The following is a 24,184-nucleotide window of genomic DNA, read 5'->3' as shown; positions in this document are numbered from 1 at the left end:
GAAAATTATTAAAAGCATATTACGTTACTGTGTCGAACATTTAATGGGCCATATGTACTGTAAAACGTTGTACAATACATGTGCGAATAGGTAATTCGCAACTCGTGTCGAATTTCCTATTTTTCGCACTTGTATCGTAATGTACTAATTTATTATATTAAAACGATTGCTCGACATGTTTCGCTCCATAACGAAGACCTTCAACGGGAATACGCGTGGCACGCGCAGAGTCGGCGTCGGTCCGCGAAACGAAACCGTTCTGTATCTCACGGATATTTGTTATTAAAGAAGATGTCGCCTTTGATCGCAGTCGCAGTTGAAAATTTTCAAATGATAGGTAAGTATACAGGATGATTCAGGAGACGTGAGCAGGATCAAGCCTGCATATTCGGTAAATTATCAGCAACTGTTTCGTACAAGTATTTGTGAGATTAACGTTAATTTAATTTTTACTATTCAAAAAAAAGAGTTTTATTTTATTTACGATATTTATGGTCACCCTCTTTGTTTTATTCATAATAAGAGACAAATTGAGTGTCATCGGAGTGTGGTTACTTTTATAAAATCGTATCTCACTCAAGTGTGACATTTTATTTTCTTCATAATCAAAGTGCTGTCATAACGGTTCAAGAGGTTTTATCTTTCTTAATTAAGTGTTGTAGGGTGTCCATGATTGTAGATAATCAAATTTGTCCTTAAGAAAAAGTTAAATAACAGATAAAAAGCGTGATTGTTTTACTTAAATATGATGGTGAACGATTCATTAACATTTACTGATTGTGTAGGCTTAGTCCAGCTCACGTCTCACGAATCACCCTGTATAAAAAATACCAAAATGGTACATATATAGGTACGCTTCTACGGGCGGCTTCGTCTGCGTGGAATTATGATGATGACTGATTGATAAGAACTATCTTATGTCCTTGCTCCACCCCGGGGCTCAACCCTATCTCCATACTTTCATCTAAATAGCCAGAGAGCAGCACTACCACATCATATAAACCATAGAGTAACTTATACATACTATGCCTTACACAGTTTTTTGAGAAGTTTTTACTATGACATTGATGCATCAAAGCGGTTTGTTTACAGAGGCCTACCGCGCAATTTCGTTATCTGGCCTCTCTATCGCTCGAATCTGAGTATTAAGAGTGATAGAGAGGCAAAAATTTGCGTTTTTTTCGAAATTTGGAGTTTCGTGTTTCGTGGTAAGACCTCAGAATGTGGTAGTGGCGCCCTCTACACAGAGTTTTGCGTAATATCCCCTATTGGTTTAGCGGTTTAAGCGTCAAGAGGTAACACACAGACAGACAGACTTTCTTTCGCATTTATACATTTTATAGTATTAGTAGGTATTCCGACTCAAGCCGGTTCAACGGATGTATGGATTGGATGTGAGCCGCCACGCGGAGGTGGAAGTGGTCAGTGCTAGCCGTTTAAATAACGAGGGAGACAATACTCTAGTCGTTGTACACAAATAGTATCTGAGGTATAGAAAGAAAGACACTACATTTATTCAACACCACAATATAGTACATTATAAATCGGCCAAGAACATATTTATTTATTTATTTATTTATTGTTCGGAGAACCAACAGCTATAAATTGTACAATAGTTATATATATAGATAACAAAGAGCCAATTATAGGTTCCCACCAGTAGCAACAGGTTAACAGATAATTGGTGGTTAGTACTAGATTTTTTTTTTTAGAACGTGTTACCACTAATATTTTTAAATATTAATACTTATTATATTATATACTTACTGAACAAAGAAACCAAAATTTATCAGTAAACTTAATACGTTAATCGATACAATAATATGCCAACACATACGACTCGCTCACTCAAGTAATTTGTCTGTTAGAATCCGTCTTATAGTTGTGATGTTGCTATTAAAAACGTCTATATCCCGCTCCTTCGTTAGTTCATTTAGATGTGTCAGGCTAATGGAAAATATAAGATCGAGATGTTCATTTAAATATCCCCTAACGTTATTTACTTTTAATACGGAGGAGTAGCGTTAATTATATCATAAATAACTTTAGTTTTCTTCTTATTTAGGTAGGTACAGTTGAAGTGATATCTGATCACACAGCTCACAGCATACAAACTTCTACTTATATAAGGGGGTCTACTTATATAACTAACTCTATGACCCTACATTAAAATTTTACAAACAAGTACCTACCTAAAGAAATATCGGCTACATAATATTGAACTTACCGATGCAGATGTAGTAAAGGCCCGAGATGATGATGACCACGAGTGCGAATAGCTTGGAGGAGGTGAACACATCCTGGATCCGCATGGTCCACCTCACGCTGATGCAGTTGATGGCCGTCAGGATACCTGCAACAACATCATCTTCTGTCTGGAGGTATACCCGGCCGCCAAATTGCATGGCAGCTTTATTCATGATTTCGTTGATAATATGCCCATGCAATTGTGCAGGCTCGCTGTACAGGCCGCTGCAAAAGTACATGACCACTTTATGAATTCATTCCAATGTGTTCATGTAATTTTACAGCTTGTCTTGCTAAATTCAGCTCATGGACAACAAGGAATGGCTAAAGTTTCCAATGTGCTTATGCTGATTCAACTGGTGAAAGCGGGTTCGGGAATTCAATTAAAAAACAGCTAACTGACTGTTAGCCAAAGTTAATCAAATTAGGTAAAACCCAGCGAGCACAAGACGCCAAATTAAATGTCTTCAGCGAACAATCTAACATTGTCAGTGATTTTACTTAGTTTGCGCTCAATCGTAAGTGAATTTTCGCCGGCATCTGGTTGATTTTCCGAGCGAGTGGTGCCTTGAGGTAATTAGGTTAAGTGACGCTTCCGCCCGACGTGAGAGGAACCGTCGAACGGTCAATTATGTTTATTGAGCCGCTTATCTAGAGAGAACTTCGATTTTTCATTCATTGTATATTTCACCTTGTGAGTAATTGTTTTGACCTATAGAATAAAGGTGCAACAAAAGCAGTAAGCTTAGTTTTTGTTTTGCCGTACACTGCTCTGTATTGGAATTGGAATATTGGAGAATGTTTGCCTCAACATAAACTAAGCCATCAGCACATAATTTTGCACCTTTTTGATATTTTTGCGTCTTAATTTGTAATAACATTAGATAACGTGTCATGTCTCTGTCCATTAAAATAAGCGTATCAACAAACTTCGTAGCTTATTGCGAGGGGTAGCTCTTTATTCATATTGACATCCAAATAAGCCAATTACTTAGTGGTACATACTTAATCAGGTAAAAGTATTGATTGTTCCGATAGTAAAGATACTAATGAGAATTTAAAGACGATTGTTGTTTAGTATTTATGTAATTAGGTTCAATGTAGTGTCGGAAAAGTAAAGTACACAACGTTTAAGATAGCAGTAAACCGGTTTATAAACAATAACATGTACCGTGAGAACCACGCGGCATGATAAGTTTTTTTTAAATACCTAGTTAACATCAAACAATTTTATTGTGATCTCCACTAACGCACATCTGCTATTAGTGTCGAGTTCAAACTTATACTGTTCTGAAAGAGTACTCAGTATGCGACGCCAATAACATTACTAGAGTAACACGCTAACCATTCAACAGGTCGTTTCTTGAGGAATCTCGCGGATGACTTACTTCCGTCGACAAGTGCGTAACTAGAGATATACCTTCTACGCTAGATGTCGTAGATATATGGATACAATTTTCACTTTATTACAAGGGGTTAAGGCACAAAAGTGTAAGCATCATTTTTGACATCAACAATACAATAGCCATTCTACACCAATCACTCAATAGGTAACTGCGACGTAAAATCGATCACTCCGATCAGAAGTCACAACAAGTCTGCCTGCCCACGTTGGTTTGAGAGTAAACAAGATCATTTAGATAAATGGTTGCAATCGACAGTTGTATCAAATGTGCATCGATGAGGTAGCTTGGAGTCAGAAGTCAATGTGAGCAAAATCAACGGGAGCAATGAACTCAAGTCCACTTGGCTTATTATTCTTATTAAAACTTTCCATCTCTAATAACTAATATGTATACATTAATCATTACTGTATCTAAGAAAGTATTGAATGAATGAGTACCTACCTACTTAATAAGTAGTAGTTTTCTTTCACTAAGCAAGTACGTACACTACATTAATGTACTATAATTGCTAAGAAGAATGTAACGAACAAGCAATATAGGTACGCATTTAGAATAGATATCAAGAGATTTCTCTTAACCCGTTTAAGGTCATCAACAACTAAATTTCGCTTTTAAAATTTTAATGCGTATTAGTATGTGTCGATTTAACTTCTCTCAATAGGTCAAGCTTGTAATATGTGTGATATCTTCATGTTTAATTAAGATACTTTGTTCTTTAGGGCTTCTAGATGAAAATATTGAAAACACAGCCATAAGTGTCAGTCCGAATTTAATTAGTGAGAGTAGTAGGGCAATAATTACATACTATAAAATACTTAAATCTTAAAAGTAAGAAATAAGTTAGCCAATTTGGATCCCTATCTACGTGCGTAGGTAACCTACTTACTTAATCTTAGGGAAACTTTATACGGAAATCGCATAAGGAAACTAGGTACATTCCCTTATTTGAATTAAAGTTAACAATAATTGGGGCTTTTTAAACGTTATAATTATAAAGATTCCCAATTAAATACGTATGCCAATATGCCGATAAAATCTCGTCGCAGTCAGTACCTATCTATTTAGCAATTAGCATATTCGGTAATGACGAAACATAAATTCCGAAAAAAAAATTAGACAAACAAAAAACTCACACAGTCACATGGCATCCTGCGGCGGTTCACACTCCAGGAAAAAAGGAAAAGGTAAAACTATGACATAACACTGTTCGTCCACGATAAATACTCCCAATTACAATGAAGGTTAAGGTCAAAATGGAAAATAAAACACAAATTGTCACTTCTGTTTCCAAAAGTTGAACATCTGTCGCCGGCCGATCGTAAAATTCCTAGGCATATCGTAAAACGTGAAAATCTTTGTCTCGTTCCCTGAATCGACGGAGCCTCTTCGGGCATCTGAAGCAACCTAACGAACCTGCCTTACCTATTGGTTTAATGTGACTACCGTTTAAAGATTACACAGGAAAATTACCATCGGCCTCTTATTATCGGCCGCCACCATATCGACCATAAAACTACTCACAGAGACAGACAGCGGCCAGCAACTTGACGGCGTCCTGCGGCGGCTCGCACTCCGGAAAGAAGGGCTTAACGACATAGTGGCCGAAGGTCAGCGCCACGATCGCCTGCGTCGTGGGCCTGATGATCAGCAGCGCTATCCACATCCGCAGGAACGCGGGGAGCGGCCCGAAGGCTGCATGGATGTAGGCGTAGTCCCCGCCGGACCGGGTTATGGAGGTGCCGAGCTCCGCATAGCAGAGGGCTCCGAGTGTGGATAGGACTCCGCAGAGCACCCATATTAGTAGGGACACCGCTACCGATCTGCAACCAAACAAAAATCATTTTTTCTTCAAAAGATCAAATCTACGATATTTCATTTTATTTTATCTAAAAGTATTCAAATGTCAATTGATAAGGACACGACTTTAAAAAGCCAAAACTCTTAAAAGGAAAGGGGACTGTCTTTTCTCCATACAAACGTAGTCCTCATTTTCCTCTCTGGATATTGACATAATGGAAAATATTACATAGACATTATGCAAAAAATAGCCAAAAAAATATGACGTGATTAATGGACAACCATTATAAGGGCCTTTGGGACTCAGGCCACATTTCCACATTTTGGGCACATTGCGACCGCCCTCAGTAATGAGGAAACCGATGCAAGGAGGAGAGACTGGGGATGGGTTTTTCGATATTATCAGACCGGGTCACTAAGACAATCCATAGAACTTCCTTTGCTTTTCCGTTCGTAATCAAGTAAAATAAATATTCCAGATTTTCCACATTTTTGATTGTGCTGACACACTATTTATTATAACCCACTTTTACATAATAATAGAATAGCACTTGTCAAATCTACATAAGTACAAGTAAGTTTAGATTTATATTTATAATTATAATTATATCACTTGACCCCATTCTAGTTCCACGGTTCACTGCGTAAAGATCTAATGGTTAAACTAAGACATACTTTGTAAGCTAGATGACAAGCCTAGCTCATTAATCAAGATAATACTCCTTATACAGAGTCTAGAGTGTTGTAGCAAATCTCGATCTACTACAATACTTATATAATAGAGTACATATATCGTGTCATCGGTTATTAGCCCTATTAGGATTAGGACAGACATAATATTATGTTAGTATACTTATTATGTAAGTAGATTATTTTCACTTTCTATAGATTTCTGGTCAATTATACTTATTTTTATTATTCCGTCGAATCCGTCACCATAACAGCAAAAACAGAATCCATTTTCCATCATATTTCCACGGAAACTTACGAACGTGTCTTGCTATTTCAGGCAATCTCGGTACAAAAAGTAGTGACATGGACTGAACTAGCATGACAAATACGGACGTTTCTGAAAAAATACGATGGAATACAATTGTGTCTAAGTCTAGTCAAAAGTCCCACTTTGTCGCTTACCTTAAGAGGCCGTTATCAATTTTAGTCGCAAAAATGTCAAATTGATAGATTTAGTCGATGAAATTGTACACCTTTTGTTAACTATTAGAAATAACAAATACGGGTTTCCATTAGCACGTCTTGTCATCTTTCATTTTAATAAAACATTTTTTTGAAAACAGACTCGCTCAATTAGTAATGATTTTTCTGATGGACGTTTAGGTAAACGCGCATAAAGCACTGATTTTAAAGCTCTTATTTGTAAATTTCGTGAAGTTTGGACTGCTAAAAATGGTAATTTTGTATTACACATATCCTGTACTTCAACTTTAATAAACTACATTTTTGTTAATATAAATTTAAAGTAGTGTAAATGAAAGTTAGACGAAATCAATTTTCTCCAGAAATTACTTTGAAACAAGTGACAATTTCTCTGAAAATCGACTTAATTTCAACGTAATTTTGATACTTAAACAATCTACAACATTTGCTGAATCTGTTCTTATACATTTTGTATAATTTACCACCATAATTTTTTGATGAATTTTTAAAAACTGTCCCTTCTCGTCACATATTACCGAGGACGCACGCTTGCGACCGCATTATTAAAAGGCAAGATGAGAAGACGTGCTAATAGAAACCAATACTTATTAACAAAAGGTGTACAATTTCAACGACTAAATCTATCAATTTTACATTTTTGCTCTAAAATCGTTACCGGGCTCATAAGGACGAGATTTTCTGGTATCTTTATACGAATAACCTGTCAAAGCGTCTGGCAAGCGATAAAGTGGACTTTTTGCTTGGAAACGACACAAGTATGCTCTACATCTGTAATTTCGTCATATCTGACTGTCCATCTGTCCGTCCGTTTGTCCGTCCGCGTATCACAGCCATTGTACCTACTCGAAAACTATACATAAACTATATTTAAATGAAATTTGGAACAAATGTACCTATTAGTTAGTTAGTGCTTCTGGGCATTTTCCGCAACTCGACAACCACCCCAGCTTCTCCAGATGTACCTATTATGTGAACCGCTAAATAGTTTAGCTCGGAGTTAACCGTTTATACATAGTTAAACTTTACTGTATAAACGGAACGGGCAAGTGGGCCTTATAATATCAATTTAAAAAAAAGTTAGGGCAAGGGTCTTCCAAGTTCCATACATGTAGACTTAAGTCGCAAAAACCATGCAATGTCGACGGGTTGACGGTACACGTCCGAGTGAGTTCTTGCCTCACTAAAATTACCCAAGTTATATTTATATTAAAGGACTTGAACCCGCAACCTCTGCAATCCGTGTATTGCTCTTAACCAATTGAGCTTTGGAAGCCTACCAGAACCTCGCAAATCTTTCCATTTTTTTTTTTAATAAATATTTGTAATATCGCTCGCAGACGTATCTGCTTGTTAAAATATTAGTTTACCCAAATGATGTCAAAACAGCCCTAGAAGTTGGACGTTTAGTTTTCTTGCAAATTGTTGCACATGCAACGTCTATTTTGATAAAGTTTATACTTCAAAACCATTATCTAAGTCACGAGTACTCCCCAAAGCTCAAGCGGGCAACATGTCTGATAAGTTGATAATGATAACCCACTATATAGGTGAATTAGAATATTATCAGGTCCATTAGATACAAAGAGCTCAGCGTAGAGCTGGTAACAGCTTTTGTTATAGATATTACGCTAGGCACATTTAAACCACAAAAGGGCTTTTATCAGATAACTTAAGCTGTGAGAGGATACAATAATGCGCCAAAAGTACCTATCTCTACAGTCTGCGTTCAAAAGTAGGTATCCACTACACCGCTATGCTATACCTACTCACTATACTTTTTGTACAGCTATTAGAGTATGCTATTATTGATGCTCTTCTTCTTTGTCCTACCTTTATCCCAGTTTATCTGGGGTCGGGTACGTTTGCGCCAAAGAATTATATTTCGGGTTGCCTGTGGGTTGATGTTCTGCTTCTGGATCTCTCTCTACGTCAGACCACTATGTAGAAGGTGGCCTGCCTTTTACCTTCGGCTGTTCTAATAAAATAATGGTATTATTGATACTGACTGCACACATCTACCTGTATATCTTTTATTAAAGTATGTATGTAACATGATACTTGTAGATCAGTGATTAAACCCTAACCATAGCTCCACATAGTTGACAGATTATACTCGCGCGTAACTTGATCCTAATTCTCTGCAGACCTACCTACCATACTATTAAGTGATCGAAGCATTCCCTGTCGCCTACACTGAGGTTACACTGCATAGGTTTCAGGGACGTGAAGGTATGTGTAGCTACTATGAAAATGAATAAATTCTAAGAAAATATTAGGGTTTCTAACAGTTACCTATATTTCATATGGAGCATAATTATAATATAGGTACATAAAAACAAATAAATAAAAAAACGTTAGTGAATTATAGAACGGGATTTGATCGCGTATTAAGTTCTAAACTGGACCAAGTGCGGGTAGTTCGAAAAACTCGCACGGCTAGATGTTCATGTCAACTTTAGCCAATCTTCTCCAAGCCCACGGGGACAACACCGTCTTCGAAACGTCGGAGGTATTTTTAGAATTTAAAACGCGATAAATCCTGTTCTATAATTGAATAATGTGTAAAAATCGTGAAAAACTTAGTATTATATAAAATAAAAAATCATAGAAACTTCTACCTTCCTAATACCTATTTATTTAGTTACCTACAAGCCACAGCCAGAAAATCTATTAGCTGCATACAAATGTGTATGCCGTTAGGTTAATAGTTTTGCTGACTGTTCATTTCCCAAAAATAACGTCAAATCTGTGCGTCAAATTATGGGAGCCACACAGGAAAGTAACAGACTCTAGTAACAGACAGACCTATCAGCAGCAGATTGTTATAGGGTTCCGTTTATCACCCTTCGGAACCCTAAAAAAGAGGTATGGCATACCTCTCCTGACGTAAATGTGGATTTATGATTGGAAAGTAATACTTAATTAATTTTCTGATCATAAACTCCGCTGCGCATAATCTTGTAACCAAGAAATAGAAAGTAACGCAGGAAGTCATTCATAAACAAGAATCATCAAATCGATCATGCGGGTCGAATTGAGGGCAGTATCGACGTGGTTACTTAGCTGGCTGACTAGTAAAGTAGATCATCGTCATCCAACTATTACCGATCTGGCAAAAAATATTTAGTGCCCAGGTAGGAATTTCAACGACCGCATCTGCGGATAATTTAAGAACTGGATACGTGACTATTTAGTATGTATTACTTTAAAGCTATGGACATAGGTAAACAGTGTCGCAAAAAGACTGTCGTAACTATACGCGCAAGTAGTCGCAAGCTTCTAGTCAAACCACACCGGTAAAAAAAAAAGATAAAATGTGATTAATAAAAGACATTGTGTAAATCGATGGAAGTAAAGTTTAGGTGAAATGAAAATAGAATGAAAGCTTTTCTGACAACAAAAGATTCGCTGACAACAAAATTGCAAGAAAGTACTTCAGTAAATAATAATGTAATTCACTTCAACGAAGGCGTGGACGCAGGTGGTTTCATTTAGCGATAGGTGTCCAAGCAAGTTATGAATACGAAGCCTTGAGGCCTTGACCCTGTTGCTACGGTGGACACGAGGCCGTTCACCCTCATTATCGCCTTGAAAAACAAGTTCAACAATTAACACTTTTACGACAAAGGAAACATTTTGAATTAGGAACAAAGTTGCTGCTATTAAACCGGTTACATTCTGCACATGTGTAGAATGTTCCATCTAAGAAATATTTCAAGTTCTCATGATCATGCATCATGGGATTCATGGTTCATGCTCATAGGTAGACAGAAAACAATCTTCCACTTTCCGAAAGCCTATTATGCAAACGCCATTTTTTTTTTACTTTTAAGTAGTGTAGCAACGGGAATTAACTGTTGTATATACATTTATGTTTTTAGATAAAAAAATATATTACATAGTGTGAGGCCAAGATAAGGTAGCAGCGATTTTGATATCCCAGACGGTGCAAGTGTCAAGTAAACGTCATAATTTCATAGAAGTTTGACGTTTAAAGTAACCCGTGCACCGTCTGGGCTACCAAAATCGCTGTCAATTTATCTCGGTTTGACTCTAGTTACAAAGAAACAATTAGTACCAGGTATATACAATTAGTAGGTGGAGAAGAATGCTCGGTAATTCGGTATCACCTTTGAGCGGCAATAAAAATACCAGAAATAAACACAATCAACATATCTTGATAACGGATGCTGAAACTTGAGACGATTATCCAGCGGCTTAGTGATGTTAGCATTGACCTGTATAGTGTTGCTCTATTATTCACACAGCACGATGTCTTGTCTGCGTATCTCTTAGTAAACTTGACCGTGATATTCGTAATAGCTTTGAATAACCGAAGTACCTATAAATATTGGTTCGATACGATCACGGTAAGCGATGGAAACAACAGTCCAGGTTGAGATGCTACGAGTATACCTATCTATAATCGCATCATTCATGATTAGATATATATAAAAGGTTTGTATTCACTAAACCGCACTAAACTGTGTGCACATTTTTGAGTCAGGTTTAACCGTTGCGACGGCATATCGCTGGGAGTGTTATTTATATTGAGGTCAATATGTGGAGAAGACCGGTATATAAAATGTTTGGTTGGGAAGACCGTAATAGGGAAAGAACTCTCGTACGTACTGTTCTACCGTAAGTGAAGTATATGTGCAAACGCCAGAGTTGCTTTTGGAACTCTTACTTGAGCTAGTAAACGATCTTACCTGATAGACGCTCTTCTCAACATTGACCTTACACACTCATAATTTTATTTATTGTGGACGTCCATATAAACGACATTTTACCGTCATCGTCACGTAAAAGAATGAGGTTATATTTTATATGCAATTATGCATTTGCTTTTAAATCATTTACCACAGGTGGAAGCAGCATATCGCGGACGCTACGTGCACGATAATAAGCGGTATAAAAGCGCCATTAACCATAAGATAAACACATCTGTCGAATTACTCAATACGAATATAATGACCCATGCGGGTAAAATAAGAGCATTGCAACTTGGTTTACATGTTCTTTGGTAATATCTAAGCTTTAAGTAAGAAAAAGTTCTGTACCCCTAGTGTAAATAAATTCGATTTTGAAACGTGACGTACGCGTTTGCGTTTAGTCTCATTTTGTATGGGTTTTTGAACAGCGCGCCAAGCGGGACGTTTTGGAAAGTCAAAAATCTCATACAAAATGACACTTAACGCAAACGCGTACGTCAAGTTTCGCTGTCGAAAATATTTACACTAGGGGTACTGATGCGTTGGGGGTCAGCTCGAGGAAGGTGAAGGCGGCGTTAAACGTGAGTTTTGTCAGTTAATTCTTACATAGACACGGCACCACGTTGGCAGAGAAGAAGCGGGCCTTCCAGTTTTAGTAAATAACAATTTTATGCTTTGTTTTTAAATATTTAATTGATAGATTACACTTTGTAATAATGGAAAATTAAAAAAAAAAAAAAATGGAAATATTTTCAAAGTTGCTTTCTTAGAGTTAGATATGAGGATATTAGGTATAATGTGAGATATATTTTTTTATAGATATAAAAAAAATGAAAAATATCGTATCTGCAGGATTCTGAAGAAAAAAAAGCGGCCAAGTGCGAGTCGGACTCGCCCATGAAGGGTTCCGTACCATTTATGACGTATTAAAAAAAACTACTTACTAGATCTCGTTCAAACCAATTTTCGGTGGAAGTTAGCATGGTAATGTGTATCATATATTTTTTTTGATTTTTCATTCTGTTATTTAGAAGTTACAGGGGGGGGGGGCACATTTTACCACTTTGGAACTATTCAGCTTAGAAAAAAAATGATATTTGAAACCTAAACATCATTTTTGAAGACCTATCCATAGATACCCCACACGTATGGGTTTGATGAAAAAAGATTTTTTAAATTTCAGTTCTAAGTATGGGGAACCCCCAAAATTTATTGTTTTTTTTTTTCTATTTTTGTGTAAAAATCTTAATGCGGTTCATAGAATACATCTACTTACCAAGTTTGAACAGTATAGCTCTTATAGTTTCGGAAAAAAGTGGCTGTGACATAATCGGACAGACAGACGGACATGACGAATCTATAAGGGTTCCGTTTTTTGCCCTTTAGCTACGGAACCCTAAAAAGAAGTCGTCATCCTCTCCATTTTTTTCATTATTTTTTTAGTTCTACGGGTCAAATTGATTCAAATGGCCTAAAGGTCAATCGTAATACCGACTTTCATGCTTTTAACACAATTTGCAGCGTTTTTTGGCGTACCGCTAGCACTATACCGGGTGTGGTCTGTAACACGAGCAAAAAATTAAACCGTAGCGTACTCCTCAAACTGACCAACATTTGTTCAGCGACTTGTAAAAATAACTTGTGTTTTGACTTTTAGCATACTTTAAAGTTTATTCTAAAACGCAATGTATTGGGAGAATCAACTTTTTAGCGTCACTCGTTGCCATGGTTACGATTAGTTGTCCAGGGGACAAAAGTTCATTGAAATACTGATTTTATGGTACTTAAATGTATTAAACTTGCGTTTTTGTGGTCGTTATAACCAATGTCCATACTGGGCCCCCTACTAAGCATGTTAATAGAACGGCATACAACGTCTCTTCATACAAACTGTGCCACTGTTGTCCCTTGGACAACGGGACAGGATAACAAAACAAAAAAAGTTGATTCACCCTATTGCGAATTTTGTCCAGTTTAAAGCGTGACAAGGACAAGCAACGTCAATTACACTGATGACAGCGTACACTGATGTACATTGAAGATAATATTAAATTTGTATGAAAAATGGAAAGTCTAAAATCTTCATAATTTTTGAAAGTCGCTGAACAATTGTTGGCCGGTTTGAGAAGTACAGTTTACAGTTTTATTTTTTGCTTATATTACAGGCCACACGCGGTATAATTTCTGGTTATTTAGTAGCGGTATAATTTCTGGTTATTATTTAGGAATTTGAGAGTGGAGACTTTTGGGAGAGTCGCGCCCAGAAGGGAAGCCAGAAGTGCGTTGGTATGACGATATCAAAAGAACAGCTGGATCGAAATGGGTACGTAGAGCGTCATATCCGGTACATTACATACCGTACATAGAGCGCAATACAGAGCAAAATGGCAAAAATTAAAGGAGGCCCTACATAAACTGAAACAAATGTCATATACTCACAAGGAAAGGTACCCAACTGTCCGGTTCCGATTTGATTTATATTTATATATGTTATAGAGTAGTCTAAAATAACGGACACGTATTTTTTTTTAGCTGCCCAAACTCAACCTATTGGGAGAAATTGTCCTCCAAAGTACTATAAAGTTACTAAATCTTCTAAATCTTCGAAAGTGATGCTCAAGCAACTTGCTAGTTAATGGCTGGTTTGAGTATATGTTTAAAAGCAGCAAAAAATAATGAGTACGTGTTTTGTTATATCGGCTAAAACTAACTTTTTCCTAAAAAAATCGACATTCGAAGTTTTATAATATCTTATCGCTAAAGTTACACATAAAGACGGGTGTTTTTTTAGGAAAACTTGAGTTTAAGCAGATATAACAAAACACGTGTACATTATTTTTTCCTGTTCTCAAACATATACTCAAACAAGCCAGTAACTAGCAAGTTGCTCGAGCATCACTTTCTATAGGAGTTAGAAGATTTAGTAACTTTTTAGTACTTTGGAGGACAATTTCTCCCAATAGGTTGAGTTTGGGCAGCTAAAAAAAAATACGTGTCCGTTATTTTAGACTACTCTATAACATATATAAATATAAATCGAATCGGAACCGGACAGTTGGGTACCTTTCCTTGTCAGAAAAACTGACCAAACCTCCAGTGCCCCAGGCTGGAATCGAACCAGCGTCTCCTAAATCTCTAAGATTGATAAATTTTTGCCATAAATATAAATTTGACACAAGCTTTTATCGCTTACTCTACCTTTTTTACCACAGGCAACCAATACTCATCAAGACAATTCTTCAAATAAAAACCCCAAATACAATTAGGTTGAGCTATTTAATCACTGAGTTCCTATGTACTCATTCCTAGTAGCCCGATGGTACCATAATATTGCATTGTCACCCGACATATAATATATGTACCTACCTATGCAATTTTTCAGCCCAATCGAAAATCAGGAAGTGGGTCAAGCTTCCAAAATTTGACCCATACTAACAAACAAACATAACTAACGAACAGGGCAAGTTAAATGAAGCTTGTAAAAAGGGCTAAGAAAAGAAGAGATATGGCCGGGTATCGACGTAAATAACCTCCAGCTGAATTTCCAGGTGACGTTCTTTTCAAAATTACATGGATCTTTTTTGAAAAGGAACACTCTAGTTAAACTCAGATTTGAATGATTCATGACTTTAGCATATGCTATTTTTAAAAATGTTTATTAGATACTTACGTTAACTATGAAGGCATCTACTAGATAGGTACAATAGCCGGACCCTAGTTGCCATGTGAATTAAATCTGAAGTAGAATGCTTCAATAATTGCTAAGAGGTCATGATCGTGACATGTGTTCAATTCATTGCCATTTACTCCAAAGTACCTCTCTAATATATACCGGGCAAATAGCACGACCTTGTCACCTGCATTCACAGTCAGTGCAAAAAATATGCTACGGAATTTCGCAAATTAAGGGATTGAGAACGAATAGTTATCCTTCCAGACAACCTTCAGATAGTAGAAATTACCGTATGGAAGAAATGTGTATAAGGGTAGCAAATATAAATGGAGAATCAGAATAGAGGAAAATATGAAACAGCACAAATATATGTATATAACAATATAAATATATACATAAATGTGATAAATAAATATATATAAACACAAATATACATCAATTTAAACCTTAAAACTCCCCGTATGTATCAAGTATCAGGGGGCGACACTTATAAATGTAGTTAGCATTAGTAAAGATAGCGGCGATTTCTATTAATGGGATCCGATCACATACTTTTGGGCAAAGTTGACTTCCGATTATGCAAACTACATCACCAGATGTCACTATAAAATTGATACAATTTAAAGGCACGAATACATCATTAAGAAGGTTGCATATACCTCGTATGTCAAGACTTGTCTTTATTCATAATGTTACCTAGCAACTGTTGTATACTGTCAAAAAATGTAAACAGAGATATGATTGATTAAATTTGTACTTATTATTTCTCTATTCATTTTAAAGTGCAGAGCAGAGTAAAATCGGAGCAAGCATGAAACACGAGTCAAATTCAAATAGCGATCCCAATTTTTATTTATTAGAATCCCAATAGTCCCAATGTTAGCATTGCCTTGAACACTTAAATTTCTAAACCTGGAGGTTAATATTGAAACAAACTAAATTGTAATTCTTAAATACGGTGACATTTCAAACATTCGTCCGCCATATCACATTGTAGGTCACAGACAGGCATCGAAGGTATAGATGTTTCCTTTACATTCTTACGTAATATATAATACTGGTTCTGTGTATAGACCTCGCGATAAGCTTCATAAGCTCAAACAATATAAAAATAAATACTTACTTGGTTGAGTCATTATCATATAGCGAACTCACAATAGACTTAAGTGCCGTAGACTCTACTGGCACTTAAGTCCTTTAAGCCAATTTCTACCATTTTGAATATTTTCCATACGAAAGCATTTTTGCCCAAGCTGAAACGGAGACCTTCACTAACGCTCGGTCAATTAAAAAATTATAATACAGTGGGAAGTACAATAATAAATATAATAATAAATATAATAAGCATAATTATTATAATTTTTAAATTTATTGTATATTTTAGTGTAGTTATTCTTTAGTGTCTATTTCTATTATAATGTGTGTGTTTGTTTGAATATTGTACAAATATGAGCCAAATAGCTTGAAATAAATAAATTTTAATTTTAATTAATTTAATTTAATAATACAGTAGGGGAGGCGGTCAGCCTTATTTTTTCTTACATAGGGAAGAGAAGGGGTCTAAAGCTTAAAAAAATCGTCCTACATAATAAATGATGGCGCCAATTAAATTTTAACTGATGAGTTTGAATGATAAATAACCTCATAGCGTTCGTTTGGATTTGATGTGTAATGTTTTACAATATTTCCTTCCCTTTGATGTAGTGAAACATTAAATTTTGTGTTTTACTCGCTAGCAAAGTTTAACCCTCGCAACGCTCAAGATTCCACTATACGAACCACTCGTTACGCTCGTGCACGAATTTTGGGATATTTCGCTTGCTATCGATATTAGCACGAGAAGTCAAGCAAAAACTTTCACTCCATATAATACAAATAATTATTATTGCACCAATAACATTATACTTTACATGTAAAATATTAAAAAGGAAAATATAACTATGCTTAAAATAGTATTTTATACAATCGTGATATAATAGAGATCTTTTCAGTCGAGTACCGTGTTTTGGCAACGAAGCTTGCTGAGTTGCCAAAGTGAGGTACGAGATTGAAAAGCTCGATTATATCACTATTGTATACAATACTTTTTCTACGAGTCATCAAAAATAATACTTTAAACTAATAAAATCATACAGGTACTAAACAAGCCAAAAGTATACAGCTATTTAAGATACGCGAGCACCCGCGATACCTTCATACTCGTAAGCGCCCCGGCCGCCGGGACCCTGCGGGATGGTCAACGACACCTTCTCATAACTCATGAGGCCCTGGTACTTGCTCCTTGCTAAATTCAATTTTTAGACAGCTTTTTCTCGATTTTGGCCACCGTAGCCTATGGAGACTAACAAGCAATGGTAAGCGGTTTTCGTAGTCTATGGATGTTGCTATATTAAGGGACACATGTGCGTTTATGACTTATGAAGCAATTGTTTCTACTATACAACCTAAAATAAATAATTAATTTGAGCTATCGTTTTGTTTCGTCCTCCTGACCTCGGCGAACTGTGATTGGTCAATTTCATTATGGTTGACTAAACCGTTTCGAAATCAATATTATAGTTGAGTTGGGAGCCCATACATGAAAAGTACCCAATTACAGTTTGGTAGACGAAATCTTAATTTTTTTTTTTTTTTTTATTGTCTTTTATTTATTTAGGGACTTTTAATCTAAAGATTATGCCAGTCCCATCGTACCTTAAACTATGTAAATTACAATCACGCATCAATCACGGCCTGACAGTATACTGACTAATAGAATTATAGATAAATAAATATACCTCCTTTGCTTCTTCTGAATTTGGTGTCGCCAAGATGCTTTGGAACGCGCCTACATCTAACCTATTAAGCTTTATTGACTTCAACAATATTTGTCTTTTACCTTCGTTCCGCACACATTCCACCAATACATGTTGAACATCCTCTACAACATTGCAAGCTTCGCAGTTCGGGGATAGCTCTTTTTTCATCATAAAAGCGAACTTTTTTAGAGGAATGTGTCCTGAACGAAGTCTTAATCCTATCTTAATCAATTTCCTACTTATCTTAGCATTCATAAACCAAGGAATATGAGGAGGTTCACATTGCATAGTCCTGTACCATACACCTTTTTCTTTACAACGCTCATCAAAGTGTTCTTTCCATATCTCACGTACTTTCTTGTTGTATTTATGTAACTTTTCTGTATAGTCTGGTGTAATATAAACTTCTGCTCCAATTGTGCAGGCTTCTTTTGCTAAAATGTCAACCTCCTCATTTCCTCTTAATCCTACGTGTGCGGGGATCCATTGCAGCCTCAAAGACATATCAGTTGGCAGAGAGTACAATTTATCAAGCACAGTATAAGCTATCGCTGTACCTCTGTTTCCAGAGGCGCAGCGAGCTACATGTTGCAAAGCGCTTTTACTGTCTGTAAAAATGACGATATTTTTGCATTTTAAACTAATTGCATAAGATATAGCCTCTGAAATTGCAAACAACTCCGCCGACATAATACAAATTTCTGAAATTATTTTGTAACAGCTTTTGATTTTAGACAACGGGTCAAAATATGCGGCTCCTATATTAGTTTCGTTCTTTGATGCATCTGTGTAGACTTTGTGCCAATCTCCATATTTTTCACTAACTTCAAATAAAACATTGTTTCTTATATCGCTAGGGTGGTACAATTTCTTTGCACGTTGCACTAAATCTAAATTAGTAATGATAACATCTCTGAAATGTATATTAGAAACCCAAGTATTCAGACTGAACATTTTAAGGGGATTTGAGGTGAATATCCTTTCATATTTTACGTCGGAGTAAACAGTTGCAAGCAGTGGTGGTTTTTTTCTTATCCAATACCTCCTTCTACAAGATAATTCAAGTACTTCTAGAAATTCTACTGTTTTATTATTGGTCCATGCTAAACATTTAAGACAATATTTGTAAGCCAAATAGCATCTACGTATATGTAAAGGTACTATTACTAACTCAGACTCCATTACATGAATCGGAGTAGTTTTTATAAAGCCACCTATTACTCTTAAAGCTTGATTCTGTAGCTTATCTAATTTCGTTACATGAGAGTTGGCGCTACAGTCATACAGAAAACATGCATAATCCATCCTACTGCGAATTAGTGCTATGTAAATTCTCCTTAAATGAGAAGGGTGTACACCCCACGTCGGTCCGGACAGAACTTTCAATATATTAAGGTATTTAGATATCTTTACAAGAGTCTCATTTATATGGCTGCTAAATAGCAATGCCTTATCCAACCAGAACCCTAAGTATTTTATTTTGTCCACTGAACATATTAAGTTATTCCCATGAGTTAGGTTAATGGGCTGTATTTTTCGTCCTCTGGTAAATAAACAAGCTTTAGTTTTACTGTTCGATATTTCTAACCCTATTTCTCCTAGTTTATTTGCTATTTCCTTGAGTGATACTTGTACGTTCATCATACTTTCGTTCAAGTTACATGACCTTTTATATATGACGAAATCATCCGCATATTGAGACAACATTACGTTTTCAGTAAATTTAGCTATTTTATGAGTAACAATATTGAATAACAAAGGAGACATAGGGTCGCCTTGTGCTAGTCCCTTTCTGCACCACCTCTCACAGTCTCTTGTATTACCATTTTTAATTGTAAGCTTCCTACTAGTAAGAAATTTCCATAAGTAGTTGCATATTTTAGAACCCACCGACAAATTATCCAACGTAGTAACAACTTTTTCTACCAACACATTATTGTACGCGTTATCTATGTCTAAAAAACAGGCGAGGGTTGGCATCTTCTCAGCAAAACCCATTTGTATGTAAGTAACCAAGTGGACCAGGGCATCAATACAAGACTGTCCTCTTCTAAAACCTGTAACAGACCCTGAAAATATTTTGTTTTTCTCAACGTACCATTCCAATCGTTTAGTTAACATAATGTGGAAGATTTTGCAAATACAAGATAATAAAGATATAGGTCGAAGCTTATTTTCAGCATCACGACGATTACCTGCTTTAGGAATAGGTACCACCTGTATACTTCGCCATTGCTTTGGTACAAACGCATTAGCAAATATCAAATTATATAGTTTCAACAAATGAATTTTGGCGCACGTAGGTAGGTTAAATATCATTGAATACGTTATTTCATCTTCTCCAGGTGAAGTATCTTTCTTTTTAACACAACACATTAATTCATGAATGCTAAACTCTTGATCTAACTGCATATTTTCGGATCTAATAATGGGCTTTCTAGGTGTCACGGAGTCTGGCGCTAGACTACGCAATAATTCTATTTTCTTATCATCGGATATGTTAAACGTATTACCTCGGATACCTCTGGCCCAACGCATTTTCTTCCAAACTTCTGATGCCGTAGTAGACTCACCTAAACTGTCACAAAATTTATGCCAGCCTACAGCCTTCGCCCTTCCAATTTTCTTTTTGCTTTCAATATTTATTTTTTCTAATATATCTAAATTTTGCGGCGTTGGATTGCGACGAAACTCTTTCAGTGCTAACCGTCTTTGTGCAACTATTCTAGATAAATCTGAGCACCAGTAGTGTTTAGGCGTAAATCGTTGCAAAGGGTTTTTGCATATTTTAATTATTGGAATATGTCTATCTGCAGCTTCATTTATCACAGTTAAAAAGTCATTATACATTATTTGAATATTTGTGGCATCCGATAATATCGTCGGTAAACGCTCCTGAATGTACTCACTATATGCTATCCAATTTGCCTTTCTGTAATTACGCCTAGCGTTAAATACTAACTTACAATTGAACGTCATAGAATACTTAATTATCAGATGGTCACTTCCTAAATTTTCATTACATACTTTCCAATTGAAATAAATTGCTATATCAGTAGTAACAAACGTAACGTCAGGTGCCGACTCTTGTAACACGTTATTTACTAACTTTAATCTAGTATGACTACCATCATTTAGAGAGATATATCCATTATGTAGTGCTGCATCAGCCAATTGAACACCTCGACTATTATTTTTATAAGACCAGTTTATATGATGCCCATTTAGATCACCTGCCATCACCGACAATTTGGGGAATATTGAAAAAATACCATCCCAATCGCCGTAAGTAGTACGTACAGATGACGGACAATATACTGCTACGACGTTTTCTAGGTATTTACAATTTAGAATTTTGACATGTAGAATTTCAATTCCAGGATTTACAACAGTGTATGAGGTTTGGTACGATTGTATAGACTTATGAATAATGATAGCTACGCCCCCATAGGAGTCCGCTCGGTCGCAACGGTACACATCATATCCACTAAAGTTCATAACTGAGTCCACCTCCAACCAGGTTTCACTAACTATAGCTATATGGATCTTTTCTTGGCTTAAAATTGCTTCAAACTGTACAAATTTAGGTCGTATACTTTGTGCGTTCCATTGTATAATATTTAAAGTCAGCTCCTTATCCATTACAAAAACTAGAGAATATACTACTCAACAAATTTTCGCTACTCACGATCTGTAATACAAGCTTAGTTATTGCGTCCATGATTAATTTAATTCCTAGTTTAATTTTCTCTTCAAGAGATGTATCTGATACTAATATATTTTTGGCCTTTTTTAAAAATAACGCCCATGAGAATAGATTCTTCTTTTGTTGGAGGTTTTCTTGATCAGGAGTGTTCTCCAATCTTATACAACTATCTTCACTTACGACGTCTGTGTTTTGATCTATCTTTGCCTTTTGCTGTGTGATATTCTTCTTTGTACCTTTTACTTTTTTCGGTTTTGGAGTACCAACGTGCTTATGATTTCTTTCTAAATTACTCTCCTCGTCGCTTCCATCATGTTCCATTTCTAATTCCGTGTTGTGGCTTTGTGTCGTCACATTATTAAGAACACTGTCTCGATAGTTTGTAGGCAAAGTACCGGACGTGCCTGGTAGTGTGATGTTTTCATTTACTGCATTCGTATCTTTTAGCACTGTGTGTACAGTCTCCTGGTCTTTTTTCGGACTTAACACTTTCTGTAATGCTATCCGGTAAGTACAATTTTCTTCAGCCATAATCACCCGAATCCTTCGTTCTTTCTGATATGCTGGACAACTCTTGTCAAGAGCCATGTGTTTCCCTTTACAATTAATACATACAAAGGTTGTCGTTTCGCAGTTATCGTGAGTGCCTCCACATTTCGGACACATTTTCTTCTTGTTCGGACATACTTTTAGTAAATGCCCGAACTTCCAACAGCCTGCACACTGAGTGACAGGGAAATAATTTAGCTCCACCTTGATTCCATAGCCATATGCAGACACATATGGGGGCAAAGTGGCTGACTGAAAACATACTCTGACGGTCTCGCTATCAACCCACGCTCCGCGTTCATCGAGCCTTTTTAGCCTCTTAGCAGACACGATCTTGTACATACAATCAAAGTTATTCTTTATTTCTTCTTCAGTGACATCCAATTCTATTCGCCTCAATATTCCATATGTCAAGTTTAGCTCAGTTGTTAGCTGACATCTGTATCCCAAGTCAGACATTTTTTTTGAATTTAACAATTTATCCGCGTCATGTTTGCTATTGAACCTTATTAACACCTTGCACGAGTTTTTATAAGTTATTTTTTGTATGTTTTGTATGCCATCTGATCTCAATAACTTAGCCAAGCCAACTTGTTTAGGCAAATCTTCCTTCGATGTGACACACACCTCACAATCCTCACATGTCTGAACAATACACTCGACGCGATTATTCCGCGGCAAATCCGACAAATTATTCATTTTAGTCAAATCCGATAAGTTATTTTGCGATAAACTTCTATTCAGACGCTTTGTTCTTCTCTTTCTTTCCACTAGAATAAAACCGTCTGCATCGTTTTCATCCGTGTCATCACTAGGATTTCTAGGTCTCTTCTCACTTCGTGACATCGATGAGGGTGATAGTTGCGATAAATTATCCTCCATACTTTGGTCATTCATACCCCTATTATCCTTATTCAAAATTATTGGCCTAATCTTGTTATTTTCGTCTGACGAATCACTAGACACATCATCTTTTTTATCTCCAAAACTCTTTTCACTCATTATAAATTATAACTTCATTCACTTAGTACTTAGGCGTAAACAATAGACACTCGAGCCCGGCCGGCCGGCCGGCGCGATAACGAACCAGTTATAATATAAATGCAATAACAGGTAAAGTGCAGCAATCAACACGTCGTGTTATCACTAGATGTGAAGCCAAACTGGAAATCTTAATTCTACCATTACAGTCGACGAGTAGAAAAAATATGATAATTGAATTGAATTAGTAAAATATGATTTTGGCGCTTTGTACATTTACGACTACGTTTATGACACCTAATTTTTCCTCATAATTGGTATTTCCTAAGTCGATTGCTTAGCACAATCGAAAGTCAAACTTATTAAATTACCTGCTTATTGGAATAATTGAATAAGTTGTCTACAGAAACATTTTTTTTTAATGATCCTTTTCAACATTATACCTATAAATAATAAATCGATGAAATGATCCTAAATCAGTTAAACATTCAATTAATTAGGTACTATACTTACAATTTTTCACATTTTAGAAACGTAATTTATAATAACCATAGAGCCAAGAATTTACCAAAACAACTTAGGAAACTGAACAAAAATATCTTAGCCCACGTTGTACTCATAAAGTGTAATCAAAACCGTGACCGTTTTATTGTATAATTCGAAAACTTTCAACCGGTTGCCATGGAGCCGTCACGTGTCAAATCTATAAACACTAAAGGATGATGCAAGACAGGCGGGAAATTTAATGTTTAAATTTCCCTATAGCTTACCCGGTGTTGTTGAAAACTCCCGCGGGAGAAATGAAAATGCCGGAACCGATAATTGTCCCGATAATAATCCCCACTCCATTGAACAATGTTATTTTACGTTTCAAAACCACTTTTTCGCCGCCGGCGTGCGTCTGTTCACCCATTCCGCAAAAATCAATCGCATAAACGCCAAACGCACGTGGGCAGGTTAGACGCGATCGCGTTCCAGCGGCAGTCCGCTTCGGCTCTGAGACTAGCAACTACGACACCTCACCGCGGGCTCTCCTACAAGACTGAATCACTTTCAGTTACCATTTTTTACGGAACCGGAATGGGCAAAGTTGCATTGACGTCAGACATTACCAAGTCGACCGCACGGCGGCTTGT

General features: G+C 36.4%; 1 protein-coding gene across 1 annotated transcript in view; it reads right to left on the bottom strand.

The window, feature by feature from the left end:
- Positions 1-24,162, bottom strand: part of LOC133517891 (large neutral amino acids transporter small subunit 2) — a 41,859-nt gene extending 17,697 nt beyond the window's left edge. Inside the window, exons 1-3 of the mRNA XM_061851362.1 lie at positions 23,819-24,162; positions 5,175-5,473; positions 2,228-2,353 (exon numbers count right to left, since the gene is read on the bottom strand). Of these exons, the coding sequence (XP_061707346.1) occupies positions 2,228-2,353; positions 5,175-5,473; positions 23,819-23,961 (568 nt within the window). The 5' untranslated portion in view covers positions 23,962-24,162. The remainder of the gene's footprint in view (positions 1-2,227; positions 2,354-5,174; positions 5,474-23,818) is intronic.
- Between the last annotated feature and the right edge of the window lie 22 nt (positions 24,163-24,184).

This window comes from Cydia pomonella, chromosome 5 (genome assembly GCF_033807575.1).
Source record: "Cydia pomonella isolate Wapato2018A chromosome 5, ilCydPomo1, whole genome shotgun sequence".
Classification (NCBI taxonomy): Eukaryota; Metazoa; Arthropoda; class Insecta; order Lepidoptera; family Tortricidae; genus Cydia; species Cydia pomonella.
The sequence above is the reverse complement of the archived record's forward strand: the minus strand, read 5'-3'. Positions and strand labels throughout refer to the sequence as shown.